The 27,137-nt window shown below is 32.0% G+C and overlaps 1 protein-coding gene across 2 annotated transcripts; it reads right to left on the reverse strand.

Annotated features, from left to right (window-relative positions):
* Positions 1 to 4,741: 4,741 nt before the first annotated feature.
* Positions 4,742 to 18,890, reverse strand: GPHR (Golgi pH regulator). Of its 2 annotated transcripts, none has more exons than XM_072521107.1 (8): positions 18,691 to 18,890; positions 18,464 to 18,627; positions 18,131 to 18,237; positions 17,728 to 17,899; positions 16,365 to 16,552; positions 11,017 to 11,198; positions 10,773 to 10,958; positions 4,742 to 5,101 (listed from the first exon to the last, which is right to left on the reverse strand). In XM_072521107.1, the coding sequence occupies exons 1-8, from the start codon at positions 18,730 to 18,732 to the stop codon at positions 4,835 to 4,837; spliced, it is 1,308 nt and encodes a 435-aa protein (XP_072377208.1). In that variant the 5' UTR covers positions 18,733 to 18,890; the 3' UTR covers positions 4,742 to 4,834. The 2 variants fall into 2 exon arrangements, with proteins under 2 accessions (XP_072377208.1, XP_072377207.1); XM_072521106.1 differs by having other exon boundaries at positions 17,728 to 17,953; positions 18,691 to 18,889.
* Positions 18,891 to 27,137: the final 8,247 nt, after the last annotated feature.

Here is a 27,137-nt window from a genome sequence, read left to right on the forward strand (position 1 = left end):
TGCAGGTCATCATGCAGGGTAGAGTCGATGGCAAAAAGGGAATAGGTAGAAAGAGGAAGTCATGGCTGCGAAATATTCGAGACTGGACAAACATGACTGTAGACGAATTATTATTCCACGTTGCAAAAGACAGAGAAGCTTTTAAAAATGTGGTCGCCAACCTCCGTTAATGGGGACGGCATAGGAAGAAGAAGAAGATTCTCAGCTTAGACTTACGATTCAGTAACTTACTTTTCATTAAGTCTTTGTATGCATAAAAGCACTTATTACCGCTAAGAATCCGTGCTTGTATTTCTTGACTGATGTTGTCATTTATTATTGAGCCTAGGTAGGGAAAAGTGGAGGCATATTTGGAGGTATGGTTGTCTACCTTCAGATTCTCATGTTCATTCGATTTTGTGCACTCCATATATTTTGTTTTGCTTTTATTTATATATAGACCAAACGTAGCAGCTTCTCGTTTCAGTTCTATAACTTTTTCGCTTAATAACCATTTTTCACCTTAGAAACATTTAAATTATCTGCGCCGCTCTATCCTTTACAAAAAGAAAAACAAAATACAATCTGAAAGACGATAATTGCTTCATTGGAAGCCGAGAAAGTACATTTTTTTACGTATACCGATTTTGAGCTTTGAAACTCAGTTTTATTCAACCTTATTTGTTTTGGTATTTTTTACGGGCAATACCAATCTTTTTTATTATAATATATGTTATAAATATCTTGTAGAAATAAAAATTTTTATGGAGAAAGAGCTCCGAAAGAAAAATATTGTTTATAACGCTGCGTCGTAGAAAATGCCGGCCAACTTTGGCCGGCTATGTCTAACCACTGCTCGTAATTCAACCTCTTTATCTTGCCGAGTATTTTCCAACGCCGTTTTCTGAATTTGATATAAACTGTTAGTTACCCAGATATTCTATTTGTGTATAAGCCAAAAAATTGTTTATTATTAAAAAATTTAAAACATTTCTGGTGCCACCCAAATAATCCGATTTCAATTCCCTAACGTATGTTAGGTTAGGTAGAGTGCTTTTTATAAGTAAAAAACTTGGCAGATTTCTACATGGTCTAATTTTTATTGTGCAATATTTAAAAAAAAATTTAATTTAGATTGCCAAATTATTATGCGAAATCTTATAAATCGATTTTAATGAAATTTGGTGTGCTATTTTATTGTTATAAATATTTTCTAAGCGAATTATGAAGGTTCTAAGCGGAATCTAAGTGGTTGAAAAACATTGAATAAGACAGGGCTTGTTTCCCCCTCTTTTTTTTTGTTGTATTTATTGCTATTTTGCAGCAGGGGATAAACATTTTTAACCAGTCGTATCTATGGAAAATTTAGTTATCGCTATTTTATTTCATTACAACTTTGCTCCAAAATTAATCGCTAAGTTATAAGCAAGGAAAGTAAAAAAAACCGATGTTTTTAGTAATTTTTAAATGTTTTAATTTTTTTATTAATATTTCCGACCTATTTGGGAGAGAGAGGAAAGTCAATTATTATTACAGAAATTATCAGAACTTTTTCTACAAAAATCCAAATGCCAACTTTAAACAGATCCGCCCTAGTCTATATGTACAATTTTCGAAATAAAGATTACTACAGTACATTCAACCAACTTGCACCTCTAAACGATTAATGAAATTCGCAGAAAACCTTTCGTTGTAGTAAAGGGCACGGTAAACTGCACTGATGTTCTCCATAATCTTTTTAATTACTTACTGTTAATAATATTTTTGCCTGATTATTAATTAGAGTTCATTTGTATAAAATGAGGAGCAAGAATCAAAATGGAATTTTAAATATTATTGTTTATTTGGCTAATAATGAATGTATAAATATGGTTAATCTGCTGTACAATTATTTTGTAAATAACATTATAATAGTGTACTTACTGATTATTTAAATTTATAAATCATCATCATCGTCACTAAATTCACTACCACTAGGATTATGTAAATCTATAATCACTTGATTAATTTCACTAATTATATTTTCCCGGATCCACCACTCTTCTATTAATTTATCACATTTATTTACAGTTTTGGCCCATATTTTTGGAGTTGCAGTTTTCCATCAAGAGTTTCTTGCTACATTTCCCTAACTGCATCGTTACTGTATCCACTGCATCGAACGTGATTATCATAATACGTTTTACATATACTGCAGATGTGTTCGATGGGAGTAAACTGGCAGTGATACGGCGATAACCGTAGTCTTAATGTCCATAACTTTGGTTTTCATTACGTTTCGAAATTTCCCGTAACTCTGATTTAAAGGGCTATTGCGGAAAATTGATATTATTTTTAACTAACCAATTTTTTATACTCGATACGTTCCATGACTGTTTTGGTTGTTTCTCCAAAATGTCCAAATGGTGGGTGCATTATCTAAAACTATAACTGATGGTTTACTCAGACTAGGTAACAGTTTCTTCTCAAGCGATTTAACAAACATATCTGCGTTCATGTTTTCATGGTAATCAGCAGATCTTGATTTTAAAGAAAAAAAAATCAAATCTGCGTTTTCTATAAAGCCTTCTTTCCCTCCTGCATGAAAAATGATGTGTCTTTTGCCTTCGCTATCTGTGTGTTTTATTGATTTTATGCTGTCGTCTGGCCAAATTCTTTTAATTCCACCCTTTGCAAATATCCATGTCTCATGGATGTCTATGTTTTGAACCACACTACTCCTTTCGCATAAAAGTAACCTATTATTTTCTGTCTTGAATTTAAATCCTAATCCTCTCAACACTTTCCAAAGGCTAGTCTTCTTAATTTCAGAAACTTGTCTTTCTCTTATTTTGGCCAGTAAATTATCTAAACTGACATGTTGATTTTTTTCTCCATCTAAGTCAATGCTTCTAGAATGTGTATGAGTTGTTTTCTTGTCTTCGTGATACTCCCAGTAAGATCTTGAGAATCTCTGACAATCTTTGTTACAGGTTTTAGCATACTTTCACTTATCCCGAGTGCGTCACAAATCTGTTGATTTATACATAATAATGACTTTAAAGGTCCACCATTGTCTCTTTCCATCGTAAAGTATTTATGTACATTTGAAATTAATTCATCAATATCCAACTTACGTCTAAGGCATGATGGTCACTTGAAACGTCTTAATCTTATTAAAACCAGGGCGTTAAGCAACACCATACTGCTGGAAGGAACGAGGTGAGAAATTCTTCGAATATCCCTAAGGATATTCAAGAGAAAAACGCCCACCGTTCCATCCATCAGGATGGTGCTCTGCCCGACTGCTCAGCCCTGGATTCGTTCCCTGTTCATTCTCTCCCAACACCAATCCCAGAAAGGTACAGGAGATAAAAATACTTATGAAGTCATAGTAAAGGTATATTTATTTATTAAATAAAAAATAAACAGAATTCAAATTATGAATGTGAAACAAAAATAAATTTTTAAACTGAGACTCCAAGATTCTGCCGGTTGCCGGTATAAAATAATTAAAGTAGTTCGTTCTGAAGGAGTCGTTCAGTTCTTCAGGAAGGATTCCGATCTTTGTGGAAGTTAGCCGCTGTCGGTGGTTGTTGGTTGGGTTAGTTGGTCTAGATAATGGCAATCATTTTCGTCCCTATGTTGGTAAATGGGTTCCAAATTATGTTCTGATGCATCAGTGGGTTTAAGGTAGTATAGGTGATTGCTGATTGTCCCCCAAGGTATTGTGGTTGGATATTTCTTGCTCCCCACGGTAGTGTGGTTGTCTATATCTTGTTCCCCATGGTAGTGGCTAGAAAATTCATACAAAGATCAGTTTTCTCTCAAAAGAAAAGCCTGATCAGAAATAAAGCTGAGTATACAGAGAGAAACGATCTCAGAAAAATCTCTGATTACAGCGTGGCATTAATAAAAAATAAATTTGTAGCAAAATATTTTATTAATAAGATACTAAAGAAAATAAGGTAATATTTTTCGTGCATTTTTCATATAAAACTGCACGTCATTCAAGACTTACGACGTCAGAACCCCACAGCGTTGCTAAAACATCAGAATAGTTAGTAAGTGAGGAATTTTTAAAATGTCAATTATTTGTCAAACTATTATATTAATTGTAAACACACTTAGTTTTAAGACTACTGCAACACACTACATAAAATACATAATAAAACATTTTAGTACAAAATTATATATTCTAAATTTTAAACTTACCTCTTTTAGGGCTATAATAGTAAAGACGTCCCGCCATTATTTCTTGTTTAAAATAATCTATCTTATATGAAAGCTTATCAGCTTTCTACAGACTTTTTATTTGTTTTGACATAGCACAATCACAATACACAACAATAATTAGTTTTTAAAGCTATTAATCTAAATTTAATATGTATTTATAAATACAATTTATTAATATATATTATATTATGATCAAATTGTATAAGAAATCAAAACATAAACAAAATTCTTACTCTAAACAAGCAGCAACACTTTATACACTTTTACCACACGCTGAACTGTCAATAAAATTTAAAGTATTCCGGTATCAGTTGCGTACAATTGTCTAATCTATTTAATTAAAATTATTATTTTGTGGATTATTAGAAATGTTGGAAGTAAGTTAGGTTGAATGTAATGTACCACTACTACTACTTACTTCAATTGGACACCATTTTCTTACAGAAAACAATATAGATGTGAACTTGTAATATCATAGAATACTCACCTATACAGGGTTCTACAAATTTTCTTTATGTGAAAATAAAAATCTTATGAAAAATTGAAGTCGTTTAGTAAAAAAAGTTTTATTTTTGGTTCCTATAATACAAAAATCACAAATTGAAGATCAATAGCGTTCGATAAAAACTTTAAATACATTTTAAATATTGTCTCGAATCGGTTGCGTATGTGCCATATATAACGTAATAATGCTTCCCAGGGCGCTCACCAAAAATATGACGTCAAACCAGCGATGGTAAAAGTTGAATTGTAAGGCACCTAAAACCTGCGTTATTATGGCTCTGTACTGAACTGGCATATTCATCCTTAGAAGTAGGACAGATGACACGAAGTACATTCCCATTATTTGGGCCAGGACCAAGACGATTATATTCGAACTTTTACTGGACGACATTCTATTGAAGAACTGAAAGTAAAAAGAAAACATTGTTTTTGTATTGCAAGTACATCGATGGGCATATTAATGCCGCATATTAACCTAAGTAAGTAACTAAATCAAGTGTCTATACACATTTCAGTAAAACTTTTTAATAGTTTATTTTATAATGGCGGAAAGTGAATCTCGTGCTCGTTCGCAGAGGTGTATTTTGCAAGTCTAGACAATTGGCTAAAGAATTATCTGACAAAATTGTAAGTCGCCGGAAATAACGTGTGTGGATTAGAAAATGGCTGTCTAGGAGAGAAGATCTTGGCGCTTCGGCCATGTTACTAAAAGAGCTTGGTTCTGAAGATCAGTCCGAGTACTGCAATTGTATGAGGATGCCTAGAGCAAGTTTCAACCAGTTGTTGGACAAAATTAGTCCTCTTATTAGTAAAAAAGATACCGCAATGAGAGATGCTATTCCTACAAGAGTAAAGTTAGAAATAACATTATCCTATTTGGCAAATCAATAATCTCAAAACAAAACATAAAGTCCGTGTCAGACGATCAAATATTTGATCAAACTAGTTTGACCAAAACCAAAAAATTGACAGCATGACATGACGTCACATCCTGAGTTTTATCAAATCCTCTAAAAATAGAGGATCTTCTATTTGTCAAGGTCAGTTTGATCAAACTTTAATTTTTATTGGTCGAAAAATATTTAAGAAAAATGAAAATCGGCCCGAAAGAAAGACTGTTACTATCTAATGTTTGTCCTTCTATTCCACACACTCTAATAGAAAATGAGTTAATTAAATTGTTAATTAATTAAATTAATGTCACCTTTAACCTTCCTTAGAATAGGTAGTCAGCTCCCAGAATTTCAACACGTCTTCACTTTTAGAAGACAAACATATATTTTTTAAGTTTAGATAAACCCTCATGTTTTATCTGTAAGCAAACAAATCACATTGCAGCAAATTGTTCGAGTCATAATCCACAAAATGATTCCACTCTTATCGTCCACCAACCATAACAGCCAATACAACAACCACAAGAATCCTCCCAGTCTAACAAATCACCCTTAGAAATAGAGCCACATTTTCCCTCAGTAATTCTAGTACCGAACCTACATCTAACCAAGAAACAGATACGAATTTAATACCTACCGAACTTATAGAAGTGAATATAGACCTGAAACAAGATGCACTGTCACCTCTCCTCTTTAATATCATCCTGGAGAAAGTAGTAAGAGCAGCACACCTTAAAACAGAATTACTGACAGTAAATGGACCAAAATTACTACTAGCATACGCAGATGACATTGACATTGTGGGAAACACTGTCACCAATGTGAAGGAGACTTAATAAATTGGAGGTAAAGGCGAAGAAAACTGGTTTAAGGGTAAACGAAGAGAAAACCAAATACATGTGCATCAACAGACAAAAGGGACGAGATAGAATAGGGCAAAATGTGACAATAGACCCATATAACTTTGAAAGAGTGGAGATTTAAATATCTCGGAGCAACAATCACTGCAGATAACGATATCGCGTAAGAGATTAAAGGAAAAATTCAGGCAGCAAACAGATGTATGTACAGCCTCCACAATCCTATTAAATCTAAAAGCCTAGCACGAACATCAAAGATTAGAATATATAAAACGGTGATTAGACCGGTGCTCATGTATGGGTGTGAAACGTGGACCCTGACCAAAGAAAATGAAAGAAAACTTAGATGTTTTGAGAGGAAAATCCTCAGAAGAATCTTTGGGCCTTATCACGACATGAATAGCAACCAATACCGAATGAGAACAAATGCTGACGTCAAGCAGATGTATAGAGCGAGCAATATAGTCCAAGAGATTAAATCCCAACGTCTAAGATGGGCTGGTCATGTCCATAGACTCCCTGATAACGGCCTTGCCAAGTTAATATGGGAGGAAGCCCCCACAGGAAGAAGGCCCTTAGGACGTCCACGAATGCGATGGAGAGATAATGTATGGTCAGATCTAAGAACAATGGGGCTGCCCACTGACCCAACTATTATGGACGACCGTTCAAGACGGAAGCAAGTTGTGCAGTCAGCCAAAACCCACCCCTGGTTAAAGTGCTACGAGACGAATAACTTGTAGAAACTAATTGTATATCTAAAGATCAGTCAACGACAAACAAGAGAACAATTTCGGAAATCAATACTACTCCATCTCCCACTGAAGAATTAAATAAAGAATTTAAAATCCCAAAATCAACCAAAAAGAAATAAAAAAATCAACCTGAAACGACCATATCAATTCAGGAAATGATGATGCCAACAAAAATAATATTTCATATGTCAAAAAATTTTAACTTAATATATGAACAAACTCTTGGCTTTTTTGAAAATTATTCTAGCTCGTCCGATCCCGTCAGCTTACTACAAACATACACATCGGATATACCCAACTTTATGAATATCATAACAATTAAGTCGTATTTTACAGAAAAAAGTATGAAGATCAAATGCACTAAACTAATAAACAAAACACAAAAAAATGCTAGACTCAGATGATGCCGGTACTCAAGACAGTGATACTACAACAAATTCATCTCAAGAAATAAACTAAAATCATCGATCCAATTCTTCAATGGAATGTTAACGAGTTCTCTATCCGTTTAGAAATGCATAAACAATTATGTTCAATAATCTGGCCATCAATTATTTGTTTACAACAAACAAACAAGGACAGCATAGTTATGACATGAGAAATTATTCTTATTTTCATAAAAACCGAAACGATGTAAATAATGCTAGTGGAGGAGTTGTTACATATTTATGTTAACCAAAAATATGAATCGGAAGCATTATTAATCAATAGTAAATAAGAAGTAGTAGGAGTATCAGTGTCATTTCCACAAAAAATAAATATCTGTAATATATATATTCCACCTGACTTATCGTTCACAGAAGCAGAATCAAATTCCCACTCCCAGAATAATTGTTGGTGATTTTAATAGTCGCAATCTAATATGGGGATCTCTCGGAATAAATTCCAAAGGAATTTTAGAAAACATAATTACCTTAAAAAGCTAAACTTGCTGAATGATGAACAATCAACACGATATAATATTCATACAGGTACCTCATCAGTTATCGACTTGTCAATATGTGATCCTGTACGGTCACCAACATTTTCATGGGATGTAATCCTGTTTTTATACGGAAGTGATCATTATCCTATCAAAATCTCTTTCAATAATAATTATGAAGATATTAATACAACTCCAATTGCAAAATGGAATCTAAAGAAAGCCGATTGGTATTTGTTCAAAAAGTATATCCAAGAGAACTGCCATACTTTACAAGAAGTCACCGGAAATCATCACATAGATGAACTTCTAAATTCATTTATATCACTAATTCATTTTGCCGATGAAAGGCATATAGGACACAGGCGATAATAATTCCATTACTTACACCAAATAAATCACGAACTGATCCTAATTCATATAGGGCAATTCCTCTTACCAATACAATGTGCAAAATCTTAGAAAAAATGGTGAACTATAGACTAAGATGGTTTTTGGAAGATAATAAATTAATAATCAATTAACAAAGCGGCTTTCGCAGGAACAGATCCACCATAGATAATTTAATAGACCTGGAATCCGAAAAACATGAATCATTTGCAATTGGACAGGAATATCTTGCTGTGTTTTTCGATATGACAAAAGCGTTTGACATGGCTTGGAGATACGACATTCTTAACACACTTAGTCATTGTGGTGTCAAATTTTAGTCATAATTTTCTTAACAAGAGACAATTTAAAGTTAAGATAAATGGTACAATATCCAGCACTAAAGATCAAGCAAATGGAACACCTCAAGGATCCGTTATTAGTTCAACGCTATTCTTAGTAGCGATAAACAAAATCAAAAACTTTCTTTGGTTATATAATCAAGAGGAAAAAATATTCTTTTTATACAGAAAAACTTACAAGTGCAATAAATCACTTTGAAAACTGGTCAAAAGCTGTGGGATTGCAATTTTCTACAACCAAAACCAAATGTATTTTATTTTCATATTTTCAAAAAAACGGCACTCTACAAATCCAGATCTTCAGATATATGGAAACAACTTAACTTATGTTGAACAGTTAAAATTTTTAGGAATGATCTTTGATAAGAAACTATCTTGGAAATACCATATTATGCAAATTAAGCAATCTTGTCAATCTGGTCTCAATTTAATGCGAACACTATGCAATCGTAATTGGGGCTCAGATTTTAAAAAACTTATTCATATTTACAAATCACTAATGAAATCAAAACTCGATTATGGATTAGTCGTATACTCATATGCAAAGAAGACTCTTCTTGCTCAACTATAAGTCATACAAAATACCACTAAGAATAGCTACAGGAGCATTTTGTACTAGCCCCATTAAAAGTCTACAATGTTTAACCGGGGAATCGTTAGTTAGCCAAAAATTCTTAACATAACCTAAGATATTATTGAAAATGTCAATGTTTTTTCCTGAGCTCAATTTCCAATATAAAAATTGGAAAAAAATCAGGCTATTTTGTATTCAAAAGATACATCTTCATGAATTTTTTCAGATTTTTTAAAGGAAAATTGCGCCCAGAAAAAAATAAAGTCGAAAAAAGCTTCTTTTTTAGATTTAAGAGGTTCTATGGTGTGGAGGCCTGGACGCTGACGGAGACGCTCACGAGAAAACTAGAAGCATTCGAAATGTGGGTGTACCGACGCATTCTTCGTATATCCTGGACCGAACATGTCACCAACACAGAGGTAATCCAAAGAATCGGAAAGGAGAAAGAAATCGTGAATACAATTAAACAAAGGCCACATTGGTTGAATATCTAGGCCACATATTGAGACACGATAAGTACCGTCTACTGCAATTGATTGTCCAGGGAAAAATAGACAGTAAGCGAGGGCCAGGCAGGAGAAGACACTCGTGGCTCCAAAATCTGAGGAAGTGGTTCGGGCTCACATCGGTCGAACTATTCAGAAGCGCCGCAAATAAGATCAGAATTGCCATGTTAATAGCCAACGTTCGCAACGGACAGGGCACTTGAAGAAGAAGAAGAAGAGGTTCTATGGGCTCTGGCAAGCTAAAAATTTGCATGAAGTCATGTTTTTATATGCTTTATTGAAAGCACAAGTCGCGGTGCTGATCGGTGCGGGGGCACTTTTGACCATCTTATCCCGCTATAGCCTTTACAAATATGTTTTAATTACCTGAAAGATATTATTGTTTTAAACAAACTGTAACTATTAATGTTTTGTAAACCCTAATTACAAATAGTAAATTATGACATTCTTACCTAATTGTAAACCTAGCAATTAATCAAAAATACTGTTTAGATTTAAATATCTATGTATAGTACAGCTAATAACCCAAAGTGATTGATGCTGTTATCAATAAAATAAAAAAAAGATTCATTTTCCATTATAATAGTTTATAAATCTAATAGTTGTTACCTATATTGTGTCTAATATCGTTGTTATTCAATCAACGCTAATATCTATATGACTATAATTAAAAATAAAATCCACATAACTTCATTGTCACTGAGGTCACAACTTATCATTCAGTGTAAACATGATTTTTTAAAACATCATAGAGACGAGGAATCATAACCAATCTCATTATGATAAGTCATGTAGTGTAAAGCCGACTTAATTAATTTTTATATACTTCTTACCTTCGTTAAAGTAATTATGAAGCCTCTAATAGAAGTCACTACAATACAACCAATCAGATAAAAGGAAACCTGTTGTGACCAGAAGTCTACGTCAAAGTTCCAACCCATCCAATGTATCGCTATCTCAATTCCCCTTGTAACCGGATCCTTTTTCCCTACTCTGTCAAATACAATATTAATTGTACACTAAAAATTAAACAAAATGTAGTCAAGAAATGGGAAAAAAACAATTAGATTTGCTCACGATGAATATTTTCCAAAGGCAGTACCCAGAAAAGATGTATCCAAGAAAATTAAAGTATATTCCTTTCCACGTTTTCGACCACTCTATTCTTTCCAACATATTTCTATTTTCGTGAACTTCTAGGAACAACGTCCTACTTAAAGCTTCCAATCCTTCCGTTTCCAATCGAAGTTGAGAAATATCTGTAAATCAAAAACCATAATTAAAATAAAAGCCTAGCAACATATACAGTGGACTCGCGATTATCCGAGCTAATTGGGACCGCGCATACCTCGAATACCGAAAAACTCGGATAATGCTAAGACCGGGTATTTGCTTAAAATAAATGAAAAATTCAAAAGTTATGACGTATGTAATTAGTTGATTATGTACCTATAACTGAAGTATGTAAACCTGTATACAGAATACATAATTAAGTACTTCATGTTTTAAAAAAGTCTTTGATAGATTTCTGTGTCAATTTCTGGCCTCGTTTTGACGCTGCGATGTTGCGCCAACACTGAAGATGAAGGACATCGGTAGGGGTTGACTCTTCCTTGAGATATTTTCTCGATTATCTCATCTGTGTCACCCTCAGTGACATTGTGTGGGTTGATAACCATGTCGGCGATTGTATCATGAGTTAAACTCATCAAAAAACCCGTCTTAAAAAATTTGGCAATACATTCACGCACTACAAACCCTTCTTTCAGTGCGTCACTAATTTTGACGTCATATAGGATTTTAAGAATGTCGAGAATTATTGCATGACATTTTAGTTAAATCTGACCTGACAGTTGCAGGATTATAATCGGCTAAATGTGAAAAGGTTATTTTTTTTTAAATGTGAAGTAAAAACTTTAAGAATTAAAATTTTTTTTTACTTTACATATTAGAGGTCCCTTCCTGTATAAAAAATTTTATTGCGCATTATATTGGAACGGCATTTTTGTCATAATTGCTATTCTATACATTCCAAAGAAAGTGCTTAATTAGCTAAGATTTATTTATGGATTTATTATTATTTATTATAAACACTATGGAATTGGAATGTTTGTTTATTTAAAATAACGCTTCCTCCTAATTATAGAATCTTTTAAGAGTTGACTGCGAGATAAAAAAATTTAGGTACTTTACTGGCAATTGCAAGACATCAAAGCAAACATTCCTGTGATAAAATAGCATCGATTGAAATCAGTCATATTCGGATAAGTAATTTTCGGAAAGTTTCTGTGGCAGCTAATAGTTTAATTTTGTGAAGATTTATCATAAAATCATGAAAATAGTTTAAATAGTGAGTTATTCTACTAGATTGGGTGTGCAAATGAAAGAGTGTTATAAAGTTTAGGTAAAAAAACTGTTTAAATAGTAAAGGAGTTGATTTTTGAGTTAATCTACCAGTTTCGGTATGCAGATGAAATAGTGTTAATGGATTTTAGTTAAAAAACAAGATACCGAATGTAAGTTCACCTTCTTTTTTTATGAATAACAAAAATGAATATTATATTTCAAACAATCCACAATCCGATTCATTAAAATCAATGATTACAGGGGATATGTGGCTGGCATCACTTATATCTTACATTTCAATAAAATGTGGTTCTAAAAAGAACCGTTTTATTACATATGAATATCCATAACGGTAATAGTTTAAGATATTTCCTCAATATCAGTCCTGAATTCAAAATCTGATTCAGTATCTGATTCGTTAAATTCAATAATTATTGGAGATATGTGGCTGGCATCAATTTTTTTGGCTGTGTCCTAGTATTCATTAATGATATCTTCTGCATGTCTTACATATTGCTTCCATTTTTCTGGTGTAACCTTAAAAATTTAACCCCAATTATTATCTACGAATTTCAGTACGCTTGAATTACCTGCTCTAATGCGTCTTTCCAAATACTTAATACAGTACTTTCATTTACAGTACCTGCAGAACATATTTTTGCATCATAATATCTTTTAGAATCTGACCAAACATTCTCAATTGGGTTAAACTGGCAATGATATGGAGGCAATCTCAATACTCTATGACCATGTTGAAGTGCCAATACATCTAATCTGTAGAATAAAACAAATATAATCTCATTTATTAAATATCTCTTAATACATACTTGAAAACTTTATCTGGTAAATGTTTTTTCACCATCTCCAATAATTCAAGTTTCATCATGGTTGTTGAAACACATACATGTCTCCCCTTTAACCATTCTACTAAAGAGTGTTTAGTCCAACTTGAATTTGGTATTTTTTCCACTAGACTGGAGTGGTAAGGTGCATTGTCCATAATTATTAACGACGGTTCTTCTAAATTTGGCAAAAGTTGATATTCAAACCATTTTTCAAAATTTTCTGCATTCATCGAATCATGATAATCTCCAGTTGTTTTTCCACTTTTGAAAATTAGACTGCAATTATCAATGAATCCATTTTTACAACCCGCATGGAGTACAATATATCGTACACCTTCTCCGGTCTTTTTTCTAACAGCATTAATGCTGCCATCTTGCCAGCTCTTGCGGTATCCTCCCTGGCTATATATCCAGGTCTCATCCAAAAAAACTGGTTGTAACGGGTGTAAATCATGTTGATTTTTTTTGTAGTCTTTTAAAAACTGTAATCTTTTATATGCCATATGTGATTGTTCCATTAGATATTTTCGATTTGATATATTGCAGTTTAACCATCTGAATTTCAAATCTTTTAAAACCCTACTCAGTGAACTAGTAGAAATGTTAATTTCATCTATGTCCCTCAGTTTTTCCTGAAGAGTATGAAGGGTAACATGTTGGCCTAAAATGAACACGAAACAATGTAAAGACGCTAGTGATATTTCAGTAGGTTATGGCAAACTATATTTTGATACAAACCTTCACTAAACATTCTATATACACGAGTTCTAATAACATGTTCATATTTATTGGTTAATGAAGGTCCTAGATTTTCACATACTGAAGTACTCATTGCAACAGAATAGCTAGCATCTGTTTGGATGCATTCATTTGCCAATCGTCTTACTGTTGGTAACGAAACTCCTAACGCTTCGGCAACACGCTAAAATGTATAGTATTTAAATTACTATTAATATTTTTTAGAATAATTTAAAACTTACTTCACGAACGGCAGAAACTGGTAATAAAGTTGTCCCAGCCTCTTTTTCTAATTGAAAATAATTTAATAATTTTAATATTAGGCTTTGTTCTTTCTCGGTATATCTCGGCATATTTAAAATATTTTTATGACAATAAATACAAAATTAAATTTTCACTGTAAAATGTCTGAAAATACTAACCTGGAATGACAATTTTCATTTTATCAGTTGACATTGTCAAAGTACTGTCACTATTGAGACCATCTGCGTCAAATTATATTTATGCGCATCATTGATTGGATATCTATTTAGCGCATTCTAAACTCCAACCAATTATATATCCGTAAGTAGAATTCACTTTAATATGCAAATACCCGTGAACGATACATAATTTTCTAAGTTCTATGTATAATAATCACAGACATACGTTTTTTTCTGTCACTTCTAGCTTAATGCGTTAGAGAGAATTCGAACAACTATGACGCACTGAAAGAAGGGTTTGGGATGAACTGTACGTTAATTCCTGTACATGGAAGGTAGGCAGTTTACTTAAATATTTTTAAAAACCCTTGGAGTCTTCGATTTTCCAATAAGTAGAGGTCTTAATTTTAAGGATCCAGAAGAGTTGCTACACATCAAAAGAGTTACTTGTTCTTTGATTTTTTTGTATCCAGGCGCAGTTCTTTAATTTTGGGTTGCCAGTGTTTTGGTTGGAAGCATTCTGAAATTGAGATCCGTTTCGTCACAATTGAAGATTTGGTCTGACGTGAGGCCATGCTCTAAACTAAGATCTCTCAATTTTAAATTAAACGGCTCAATTTTAGATGAATCGGTCGAAAGTTTTTATACCGAAATTTTCAGTTGTCGGATGCCATCTGCTTCTTTCATCTGTCGAGCCAACCACCACTTGCAGTAAAATTTTCCTCGTCATCCTTAAACCGTTTGTGAAACTCGACAGCCTTAGCTTGAAGCATGGGGCCACTAATTGGACTTCAGAATTGGACTAAGGCTTCAGAAGTCTGTGGGTATTCTTCTTTCTTCAAAGTTTTCCGCAACAAATCACGTCCACCACTCACACTTTTATTAACCCATTGTTCAATATCTTTTCGTTTATATCTCCAATCTCCCACAGTCACTTCTCCAACACCTAGGTCAGCAGCAACCTTCTTTACTGACTCACCCTTATCCAAGCGTTTTATAGCACTTAATTTTGTTTCTAAAGAAACCACAACTCATTTACATTTGAAATGTGATCACTTAAACTGACAGGTGGAGGAGTGGATGGGGAGGCGACCAGTAGAAGCATAGTGACTAGAACAATATCACTCGCTAATGACTCATCTCTTCAACATACCAACAACCAGCGCACAGTTTTACTTGATCTCGCTCTCAAAGCTAATCTATTATATAATTTATTATTTTCAATTGCTACCTCGGTTAATCCGGAGACTCGGTTAATCGGGACTCGGATAATCTCGAGTCTACTGTATTATACTCGTATCACGAAAATAACCAAGATTAACTTGTAACAGCAAAAAAAGATCTCAACTGGTAATAAGTACACAAGAATAATACGAAGGCCTCGTGCTCAGAATCTTGAGCGTAATTGGAGTGGGTATACCAATTTATTTGGTGGGTATACCAATTTATTTGGTATACCCACAATTTTTTACAATAAAACCGATGATCACCCATCACCAGTAATCCAGGATAGTTTGAACTATGTTATACAAATCACTAATTAATAATTCTTGCACCGGCATGTAAGTAGCATTTTGGTTATTTACTAATTTATTTCAATTCAATAGATTATCTTATAACAAATTGTGGGTTTTTACTTTGCTTCATCAATTTTATTCATATTAATAATCACAGACATGTAACATTGGCATAATTACTATAATTAATTGTTATCTTTATAAGACAGCACCTTAATGTGGGATTTTGTAATTTCAGCATTTAATTTACCTGGTATCGTTAAATCTGAAGATGTTTAGCAAAGTGTAGTAAGCGAAACCGGTCGTTTTGGTGGTAAAATTAAATTGATTGTAAGTCTTATTTTATTTCTTTTTACCTATTTAAAATGGACTCACACAGGCAACACATTCATAATTTAAAGAAAAAAATTTTTGCTCCAGATTCTTAGAAAAATAATGTTAGCAAAACTATAGAATAGAGTACAAGTAAAAATAACAAATGCAGAATCTGAGAAGATATAATGCAGAATAGAATATTTTAGAAGGCAAGAGATAAAGGATGAAATCATTGTGCTTACTTTCTTCACTCCTGTTTACTCCTACTGATGACAAAATAGACCATAAACCTCTTCTCTTTGTTGCATCACTAACTTTTTCCAATGACTGCTTTTTAGCTATTGCCAGTTTCTTCTTTCTCAAAACAATCATGTCCATAGTTTGCATTAATCTCTTTTCTATATTTAGTACATCTGCTTCTGAAACTTCCCTGTAATATTTTATATACCTATAGGTTAACTTGATTTTTGTTTTTTTGATACAACTTAAGACATATTTTAAAAACTTATAACATTATTCATGAATTATTTTTCATCTCTTTTAAAGTATAAGTAGTGAATTAATAAAATAATTTAGTACATCAGTATTGCTACTTTAAAAGCAAAGTTTCTTCGAAAATATATGGAAAATCTTAATATTTCGCATCCCAGAAAAGTTTTTTTAGTAGAACCTGAATTTACTCAAAGGGAAATAAAACAGTTTCCTGGCAAGAGAACAGTGTTAAAAATGTATGTATACCAGAAGGTTATGATGATAAATGTTTTATAATTATTCTTTGAAAGGATTTGTTACGGAAGCAAGTTTATCATTTTGCTCAAAATCTAATTTAGCTGATTATTATGAAGAAATGAACAATAAAATTTTCACTAAATGGATAAGTGAACCATCAATTCCTAATAATTTAGAAAAGCCATCATCAATTGTTATGGAAAGTGCTCCAAATCAGAGTGTTTTTTAAGAAAAACAACCTTCCACTGTTTAATAAGAATGGAAATTATTACCTGTAGTAGAAGCCACAGTTAGAATGCAGTGCAGGTAAGATACTCAATGTATGTCTTATGGGAGAAAGGTCGACCATGTTGCAAGTTTGCCTCGAGCAGTGCATCAGGACCTGATTTAAGAATCATAGCACTGGAATATATGCGCACACAACAATTGCCTACGGTTGTATAAAAGCCTATAATTACTGTTTCAAAAAAGTATGATTCGATCATCGAGAATGATTTCCGAAGTGGAAATTGGAATGTTAATAAACTAACTTTAACCTTTAATTGTGGCTTATTCCCATTTAAATATTAATTACATATTTCTTTACTGTAGATGTTATTGGACAACCTGTAGGTTTCCAAAAATTGGAAAATCACCTTCATAAATGTATACACAGTTTGCAAAATGTAAAAAATAAAATAAAAGAGTAGTATAAAAATGTCCGTTGTAATATTAGTCATTTTCTAATTCTTAGAAACAACATAAGTTTGGCTCACATTTTGATTTATTTCCTATAATACGAATCATGACAATGTGCAAAGGTCCAGCGGAAGTATTGTAAATACCCACACTCATAAAAGTGCCAAAAAACTTTTTGATCAAAAAATGTTTTTTTACCTCATAAAATAAGCCATGGATGTGTAAGGATAATTAACAGCACCAAATCCTGATAGTAAAGCCATAACAGTTACTCCTATTACTCCAATTCTTGATACCAATTGTTCCATTGAAAGAACTCCTTGTTTTGGATTCAATATAGGAAATGGATCTCCAATTTTCCAAAATACTACTAGAAATATCAACCATACTAGTAAAGTCAATCTTTTAACATAATCTGGTTTAACTGAAAAGAAGTTGTTAATTTTGTTAAAGCCTGTTCAAAGTGAAAAACTGGGTAGTATTCTACAGCCATTTGAGTATGTTTGTTTATTGATTTTATGAAACTTCATTACACAATTACATTACTTACGTATATACATAAAACTTGAATGGTATTTAGTAAAACAATAATTTAACTTACCATATCTGACACTACTTAGGCAGTAATATCCAATATAAAACGGATTCAGTACTATTACAACAAAAAGCAAAAGATATAGCATTACATACCAATAGAAAAATCGGGAACTATAACAGAAAAAAGATAAATTAAAAGAAAGAACTTGCAATTTTAAAGATCAATAGTTATCTTTAAAATATAATGGTAATATTTAATTCAATTTATATTTATTAAACATAAACTTCTCCCTGTACAACTGTATTCTCCCTACATTAGAAACAACAATACATGTTATCATTGTTTTCCTCCAATTTAGACTAGCATTAATTATTATTGTACTAAATAAAGATTTACCTGGAATCTAAAAATCCTAATATTTCAAATATAATCAGTTCAAACATTGTGCAGGACAATGTAAGAGTGATGGAGAAAATCAATTGAACCATAATGTGTCTTACTTCATAATTTTTAAAAAGCCTCTTCATAAAAAAGATCCAAGCCCCAACAAAAAATGTTATCTGAAAGGATATTATTAATATGTAGTATAGAAGTGTTTTCTAAAACAGGGACATTAAACTTACTTGTGATGCGAGTATTATAATAGTATCTTGAAGGAAACTCATTTTTTGGTATATTCTATTTCATAAACGTTATGGCAAGTGTACTTATTTTAAATAATTCCCTATTTCTCATTGAAATATTATTAAATTGTAGAAACACATCATCATATCCATCATTACTAAATGAGGTTATGTGTTATTAATTTAACTATGTTTATTTTTTTTTGACTGCTAGCACAGAATAACAAACTTATCATTTTGTATTCTGTGCTTTTGGTTCCAGAAAAAATATTAAATTTATATTTTGGATAAAAATGGCGTCTGTGCGCCTGATGTAGGTACTGTTCTTCAAATATTTACTATACAAGTCAAGTAGGCAAATATATATTAGGCAAATGATTGAAAAGTATTGAAAGTATAGTCAAGATGTACATCAAATCTAAAAACAGCTTTAAAATAGAACAGCTGGTTCAATCAGTTCTGTATAATGACCGCATTTATACATAGTCCCTACTCAAGTCGCTGTCCTGTCGATTAGGATAATAGAGATCATAGATAAAGAATTAATTCAATTCAACAATTTGAAAAACATTTTCATATGAAGTTACTTATTTTTTTATGAGGATAGAAAATCTGCAACAAAAAATAGGGGTTCCTATTTAAAATTACAAAGTTGCAGCCCCTCCCACCCCCAGGGGGTGACGGTGAGTGGTAGTTTTTGGTGTTATTCGATAGAGCTTTAAAATTTATCTCAGAGTTTTTGCTAGGTTTAAGCAAGATAACAACTTTGGCTTGTCTCTAGACTTTGGGTATCTGCATAATTTGAATACAGTTGTTTATCATCCGGATAAGCCATTGTAGTGTTTTTGGTCCAAATTTCGTAATTAGCTTTGTGCTGAGATCCTCAATGTCGGTAGTTTAATTTTATATATAGTATTATTTTTTATTTAATTTGTAGATGGTGGATCCAAGCTCAACATCGTTGAAAGGTTCTCCCAGCTGACTGGTTTTGTCCTTACTCACTTTGAGTTTTTCTTTGCTTTTTTTCCGACAGAGATAATATTTCTATATCTATAATGCGGTTTTTAGCAATCAGCTTTATACCAAATACACTAGGTTATGCCCTATATGTGTTTCTTGCACTAGAAATAAGTCAGATTCGTATTGAGCGCACATGTCTGATAAGTTTAAGTAAAGTTTCTTTATCTCTAGATACGCACTTAACAATTATGGACATATGTTATTAGAATAGTTGTTCATAAAAAGGACCAATTTGACAAAATCATATTAAAGGGGTGACTGAAGAATTAGCCGATTAATTAAGTAATCATTACCCGGGGTATGCCCGATTGCGGTGGTCTTATGAGTACTTCATATCTTCGTAAATGCTCGTTCTTTGAATCCCGTCTAATAAAGTAATGTCTAATCTTTTACTTTTTATTAAAAATTTAAATTTTACATCCCGTGTATTGCTTTTTGACGATATTTCGAATCAGATTTGTAAAGTAATCATTTTAGGTATTAAAGAGCCTCTTTATGGAAAATAAATAAGTTTGTGAAAAGAAAGTGAATTTATAATATCAGTCGCAACTCATATATAGATAATAAGAAAATAAACAGGTAAAATAAGTGTAAAAATTTTCAACTACATACATACAACGGCGCCACATTGTTCAGGTGATGGGTTTATCACAGATATCAAAGGTTACATTTTAGTTCAAGGTTCTATTTACGTATTTTCAATATTAAAGAGTAGGAAAAGACATGTTTATGCTTTTATTTTTTTAAATCTATTCTATTTTCTTTCTAGAGTTCCGTCTTTTTTGAACGACCTGTGTTCTTTTTTCAAGTGGGCACTTGTCCAAGGCTATGACAAACACCCTATCCTCTGCTATTCTATATTAATATGACTGATTCATTATTTTCTCTTTCTTGTAGCTATTTTAATGTTTATCCTGTGTATCTTCTGTATATAATTATTTCTTCTGTGTATTAAAAGTTAAATTTTGGTTATTATTAGGATTCTCTTAACGTGTTTATTAATTGTCTTGTTTCTGCGGTACGAATATATGTATATCATGATAGGTTGTAATGCATATCTCATTTAATGTAATTAAAGTGCTCTTTGCGTTTGCCAATTGGTTTCTCACTTTCTCAGCGACATGTCTTTTTTCCTCATCAATAACCTGATCTATACTCACAATATGGAAGTCGGTCAGAACCCTATTGAAAATAGTAACAATCAGGTTACTAAAGAAGTTACTAGTACCATCCAACAAAAGCAAACCCAACTGAATGAATAAACGTGCAACATGAAACACCAAGTACAAAACTCCTAACTAATCAAATCGAAACAGATCCAGTACCACAAAAAGCACAGTTTCTGAGCGTTTTACACCGTCCCCAACTCCTTCATCAGAACACATCTTTGAATTACCAAAAAACAAAGAGAAAAAGACTAAATTAAACCAAGAAAAGAAACCAAAAAACGACGCTAGAGGAAATGCTGAAACCAACAGAAGATTTATTTAGCGACCAAAATTCCAATTATCTCTTAAGCTATGAACAACTAATAGATTTCTTCGAAAACTGCACAGTAACTTCGGACTCACTAAGTATCGCAAAAATATATAACAATGAAATTTCTGAAGACACAGATCTACTGACAAAAATTTACTCTAAACTAAATGACAGAAAAATTAAAAGTAGATGCACCCGAATAAGAAATAAAATTCTTCGACAAATTGATCCAAACTTCCATATCGAGGCAGACAGCGATACCTCTATAGACACATACTAACACAATAATAACATTTAGCAGTTCAATTCAATGGAATCTAAATGGGTATTACACCCATTTAGAAATATTACAAATACTAATCTTAAAACACAGACCACTGATTTTATGTCTACAAACAACTAATTTTAAAAGCAACACTGTACATAAACTAAAAAACTTTAATTGTTTCTTTAAAAATCGACCACATGCTAAAATAGCCAGCGGAGGAGTAGCGATATACATAAAGAACGACATTGATAGTACAGAAATACCATTAGAAACAAACCTCGAGGCAATTGCAGTCAGAATCAAAGACGTAACTACCTTTTCCGTATGCAACATATATATTCCCCCCAACCAAGAACTTAACTATAACGAAATATCGGACCTTTTGGATCAAATACCTACTCCACGACTAATTGTTGGAGATTTCAACGCACATAACCCTTTATGAGGTTCAAAAAAATTAACGAGTCTCGGTAGAAAAATAGAATCCCTTCTGGAAAAATTTAACCTCAATCTACTTAATGATGGACAAGAGACCCGTTTCGACATAAGATCGGGTGAAGGTTCTGCTATTGACTTATCTATATGCGAACCATCAGTAACTCATATACTTTCATGGGATGTATTACAGGAGCCTTACGATAGTAATTTCTATTATAATTCATAACGAAGAATCATCTACAGCTATACCAGAAGTAAAATGGAACTTAAAAAATGCGGATTGGAAGAAATTTCAAAACCATATCCAACACAACTTGCATGTCATAAATCAAAACAGTAATGTGAATGAAGAAGTAGATTTTATTACAAAACTGATAATAGATTCAGCAGATAAAAATATTGGGAAAATTAACTTCGCCAGTAAATTCCATAAAGTCCCTTGGTGGAACCATGAATGCAAACAAGCAATACAACAATGAAAAAAAGCGTTTAATAAATTCAAACGACAGAAAAATGAACAAAACTCTTTAGAATTCAAACGACTACGAGCTATAACCAGATTTATTATCAAAAAAGCAAAGCGCGAATCTTGTATAACATACGTTTCAACAATTGACAGTTCTACTCCAATGAACTGTAGGAAAAAAAGTAAAAAAACTATCTGGTACTAAATCACTCAAGTCGATAAATTGTTAGAGCAAAATAATGTAATATATAAATCTCAAAAGGAAATATCAAATATACTGACATTAGGTAATAAAAAAACTCAAGCGATGGAAACTATTCACCAAATTTCTTAAGAGACAAAATAAATCAAGAGAAATTTACCATAGACTATGAAGATCAAAATAACAGCGAAATAAACTTTTCAATATCGATGGATGAATTAGAAACGGTAATGAAAAACTGTAAGAACAAAATTTAACAATAGAAGAGAACAAGTAACCTTCATTCGCCTTCGGATTAGTCCTACTCAGTTGACACACGACTACCTACTAAAACATGCTAATAAACCTGTGTGTGACATGTGTAAAAGTATATTAACGGTAAAACATTGTTTATAGCAGTGCCCCAAGTATGATGTGCAACACAAAATATATAAAATACAATCAACATTAAAGAGAGTGAAACTAAAAATATTTTCGCCTTTCTCAAAGACTGCAAGCTGTTATCAAAAATCCAATATTTTACTTTGTACAGAGTTAGGTTTATTTCTAATTATGTTTTGCAACTTTTAATATTCTATTGGTAAGTTCTAACTCTTTATCACAATTCATACACGCTAATAACCCTGCGTGGTTGATGCGTCATATACGGAGAAGGAAAATATTTAAAAAAGTGTTAAAAGTCATATTTATATCTAAAACACCAGGCACTTGATTCCTGTCCTTTCTGGAGTCCAATAAATTTTTTTTTGTAGACAACTTTTGACTCACCTGTCCCAAATCAAACTTAATTTAACATTTCAAAACAATATAAAATCGCCGTAAAGCTCGTATCCGTGACCATAGTAGGTCACTTAATCAGATTAAAAGTTTTATATTAAAAGAAGCAAGGCTATTTTTTAGTTTGTTTACATCAGAAACTTATTATTTTGTATCAGTATTAAAATCACCGAATACTATGGTGTTACATTATTTGAAATCTAACTTTAAAACAAATTCAAGATTTTCTAATGTAACATCAACCATAATCTTTTATGGTTGATGTGTCAATTAGACATTAAAACTAAAATTATGTGTTATGTATCAGTCTTATTTTTAATTTTATTACTAAAATCTACGCAAAATCATATTATATTAACGAAATGCACATCTAAACATATTGAATAGTCTATTTTCAAGTGACAATAACGCCACTTTATATTATTATATTTATTTCATATTATTTTATATCTATAACTTAATGCCGCCAATAAGTATCTACCAATATTAAATAATTTATGTCACGCCCCTGTTCATATTCTTAAATATTATAAAAATCAATTTAAAATCGAACAATCAACGACGGCTGCTTCAGTTATGTCAAGGTAGATCATGCGCGCGCACTCGCCATTTCCAAAAAACGCGTTGTGAGGCACTCATAAAATATGCTAATGATAGGGCATACCTAGGTTTTTTGTAAGTTTTTCGGCATTAGTATAAACTATACGAGTAAACGCATAGGTTGTATAACGCCGTAAGAAAGTGAGTGAGTGTTTAAGAAGTAAATTTTTAGTTTAAATCAGGTAAATTATTTAATTTAACTAGTATTAATAGGTATATCATTTTTATTATCAAAGTACGTAAATATGTTTGAAATTGACACAAATATGCCACAAATATGTAGATATTTATACATATTGCATATATATTTTATATATGTCTTAAAAATTGCTATTTTATTATAAGATATACAAATCTTTATAAGCTATTATTCAAATTGGATCACCTGTAATGTTTTCAATATTGTCAGTTTTACTATCTTCAATATTACAAATTAAAAGGTCAACAGGTGTTGTTTTTCTTTTAATTTAGAAAATAAATGTATTGAATTTGGAGTCTTCTCTTTTTTATCTTCTTTTTCTGATTTTCCCATTTTATTTCTTCTCTTCGAAAGTTTCTGAAATCTTTAGATTTGGTTCAAAACTTTATTTTAATGAAAGGAAGTACTCAATTAAATTTAGGATCAATAACTCTTCTTCTCCGACTTTTCATTCTCATATTTTCATGTAGTTTCTTTTTCTTATAGGTTGTCATAACAAAAAAATTCAGGTCTTTAAATTTAGTACGTGACTTCCTGTTATTCTAGGAAATACTTGTGTTACATTTTAAGTCCTTCTATAGGTCCTTTTCATCGTCTTCTGCTGCTAGTATCCCCATGTCATTTATTTTTCTTGAAAAATAAGTCTTATAGAATGCAATAAAATCTTAAAATTTGGTACAAAAAAACCTTTTATCGTAGAAAGGGACTTAACTGCATAAGGAACACATCGGTATTTTCTTTTTCTTGTTCTCCTTATTATATTATCTTACAATTTAATTTTATTAGACGAAGGTTTCTAAAGGAAAGTAATACATTCTTCAAAATCTAATTTAATATATAGATTTTTCTTAATGCAAGAAACAAATTTTATTGAATTTGGGGTCAATAGATCGGTTTCTCCTTCTTGTAAATGTTTTATTCTCATGTCCTTTGTTTTCCTTGAAAGATGTAGCGTTTTAAATTTGGTGGAATATTTTCGTTTTTCTGTTTGCAAATGAATTTTAAAACGATCAATACCTATATTATGGCATTTTAAGTTGAGATTCTAAATATCAAGTTTTGGTATAAAGTTGTTTTTGTCTTTGTTTACATTAATATTCCCCTATTCTCTGTATGTATTGTGAGGTAAAAAATTTCCAGTTAACCAATTTAAAAGTAAATAATCAAGAATTTTTTTTGTCGGTTCGTTGCTAAGAACGAGGTCAAAAAAGGGTAGCTTGTTTGTTTTAAGTTTGTAGGCAAAAACTAGCTGTAAGACGTAAAGGGAAATTTATTTTTGCGTTGAAATTTGTAAAATGTAAGGCATCAAGGAGTCGACATTTAAGCCCCAAGCAGAGCAGACGTGCTACAATGGGAGTCAAGCGATAGATCTCAGAGAGAAGAGATGTTTAGGCGATGTTGAATCGCGAGTTGATTCAATTTCTTTGTGTTATGTTTTAAGACCGGTTAAGGTGATACTACTCTTTGCAATATGGCAGTCTAAAACAGAGTAATCACTATAAGATTTGTGCACCGGCACTAAAGAAATTTTGTAAAATAAGTATTATATAGAATGTCCCCGTCGATAGCTTGATTTCCTCCACTAAGTTCCTGTTTCAATCGTCCCTGCCTGCGTATGGAAATGGTTTATTTTTATTCAAGTTGAGAGTTATGTCCTTTGCAGCTCCAGTCCCATAGATGTTTAACAAGTTTTTTCAAAGTTAAGTGAAACAAGTGAAATTAAGGTAACAATTAACATTTTAAATTTTAAAGTAGACAGACAATCTTTTTTGATAATTATTAATAATTGCTTTCATTAAAATCTAAAGGAATTGTAATATTTAATAAATTGTAAATTTTATGGTTTAACTAAGCTGTCATTTTAATTGTTTTTTTTTTAAATTTAATGTTAACATATGACAGCTAGCTTCATTAGTTTCGATATTAATTTGTTTTGTTTGTTTTAAAAAAAGATTAATCTCTGTGCGGTAACATTTGTAAGTTTTTGTAGTATCTCCAACACCTGGAGTTTGTAAACGGACACATGTAAGTTTTTTTTATTCTGTATTTGGCAACTATTTATATAGTATATTTTTTATGCCATTTATGTGTTGATAACTGTTTGTATGAGACAAAAATAAACGTTTTGATTTGTTTCTCTGATACATTTTTTATTTAGTTTAGAAAAATCTCCTAACCTTTTTTTGTGTGTTTACTTTTTAGGAAGTAATACCCCTTTTCTTCTTTCCTCCAGCAAGTTTAGGATCCTTCAAAGAGGCGCCCTTATTCTAAATTGCTAGAAGCCCTTCCTTGTTGTTTTATTTGCCCAGTTGCCCAGGAGATTCGAGTAAGTACCCCTTTGTTTCATTTTTTTGTAGCTTCCCCAATCCGACCCTTTGTCTTTCACTTATCCACGACCCCAGCTCTCCAGCAACCCCCTGAATGCCGTTCGCATAAGTAACGATTGTTTTGCTTGCCCTATCTTCGCCCCCATAGCTTCTGCCCCCAATTTATCTACCCCCATGATCTTACCCTGAGGTAGGCAAAATATATTCGTTACAAAGATAAGTCCTGAAGAAAATATCAAAGAGTCCTCAAATTTAGTACAAAACATCCTCTTAACGCAGAAAAGGAGTCTATTTGATTTCTTTGGTATGAACAAGATATTTTCTTCCATTTTCAATCCCCTTAATTTTTTAATATTGTTTTCAAGCTATTTTCTTGTGGTATTTTGAAGTAATTACCATTTAAATGGGAATAAGCCACAATTAAAGGTTAAAGTACGTTTACTGACGTTTCAATTTCTACTTCGGAAATCGTTCTCAAAATACAAACATTAGTAAATTAAACAAATTTTGTTTTTTTTTGTTATTTAGTGAAAAATTCTTCTAATAATTTAATTTTGTCTGACTCATCTATATTGACAATTCAGACATACATTATACATTTTAAAGTAGACGACTTTAAAATGATATTGCCAATATTTTTCAGTTGCCTTCCTGGAACGACTTTTGTGAAA

Source organism: Diabrotica undecimpunctata, chromosome 1, assembly GCF_040954645.1.
Source record: "Diabrotica undecimpunctata isolate CICGRU chromosome 1, icDiaUnde3, whole genome shotgun sequence".
NCBI lineage: Eukaryota > Metazoa > Arthropoda > Insecta > Coleoptera > Chrysomelidae > Diabrotica > Diabrotica undecimpunctata.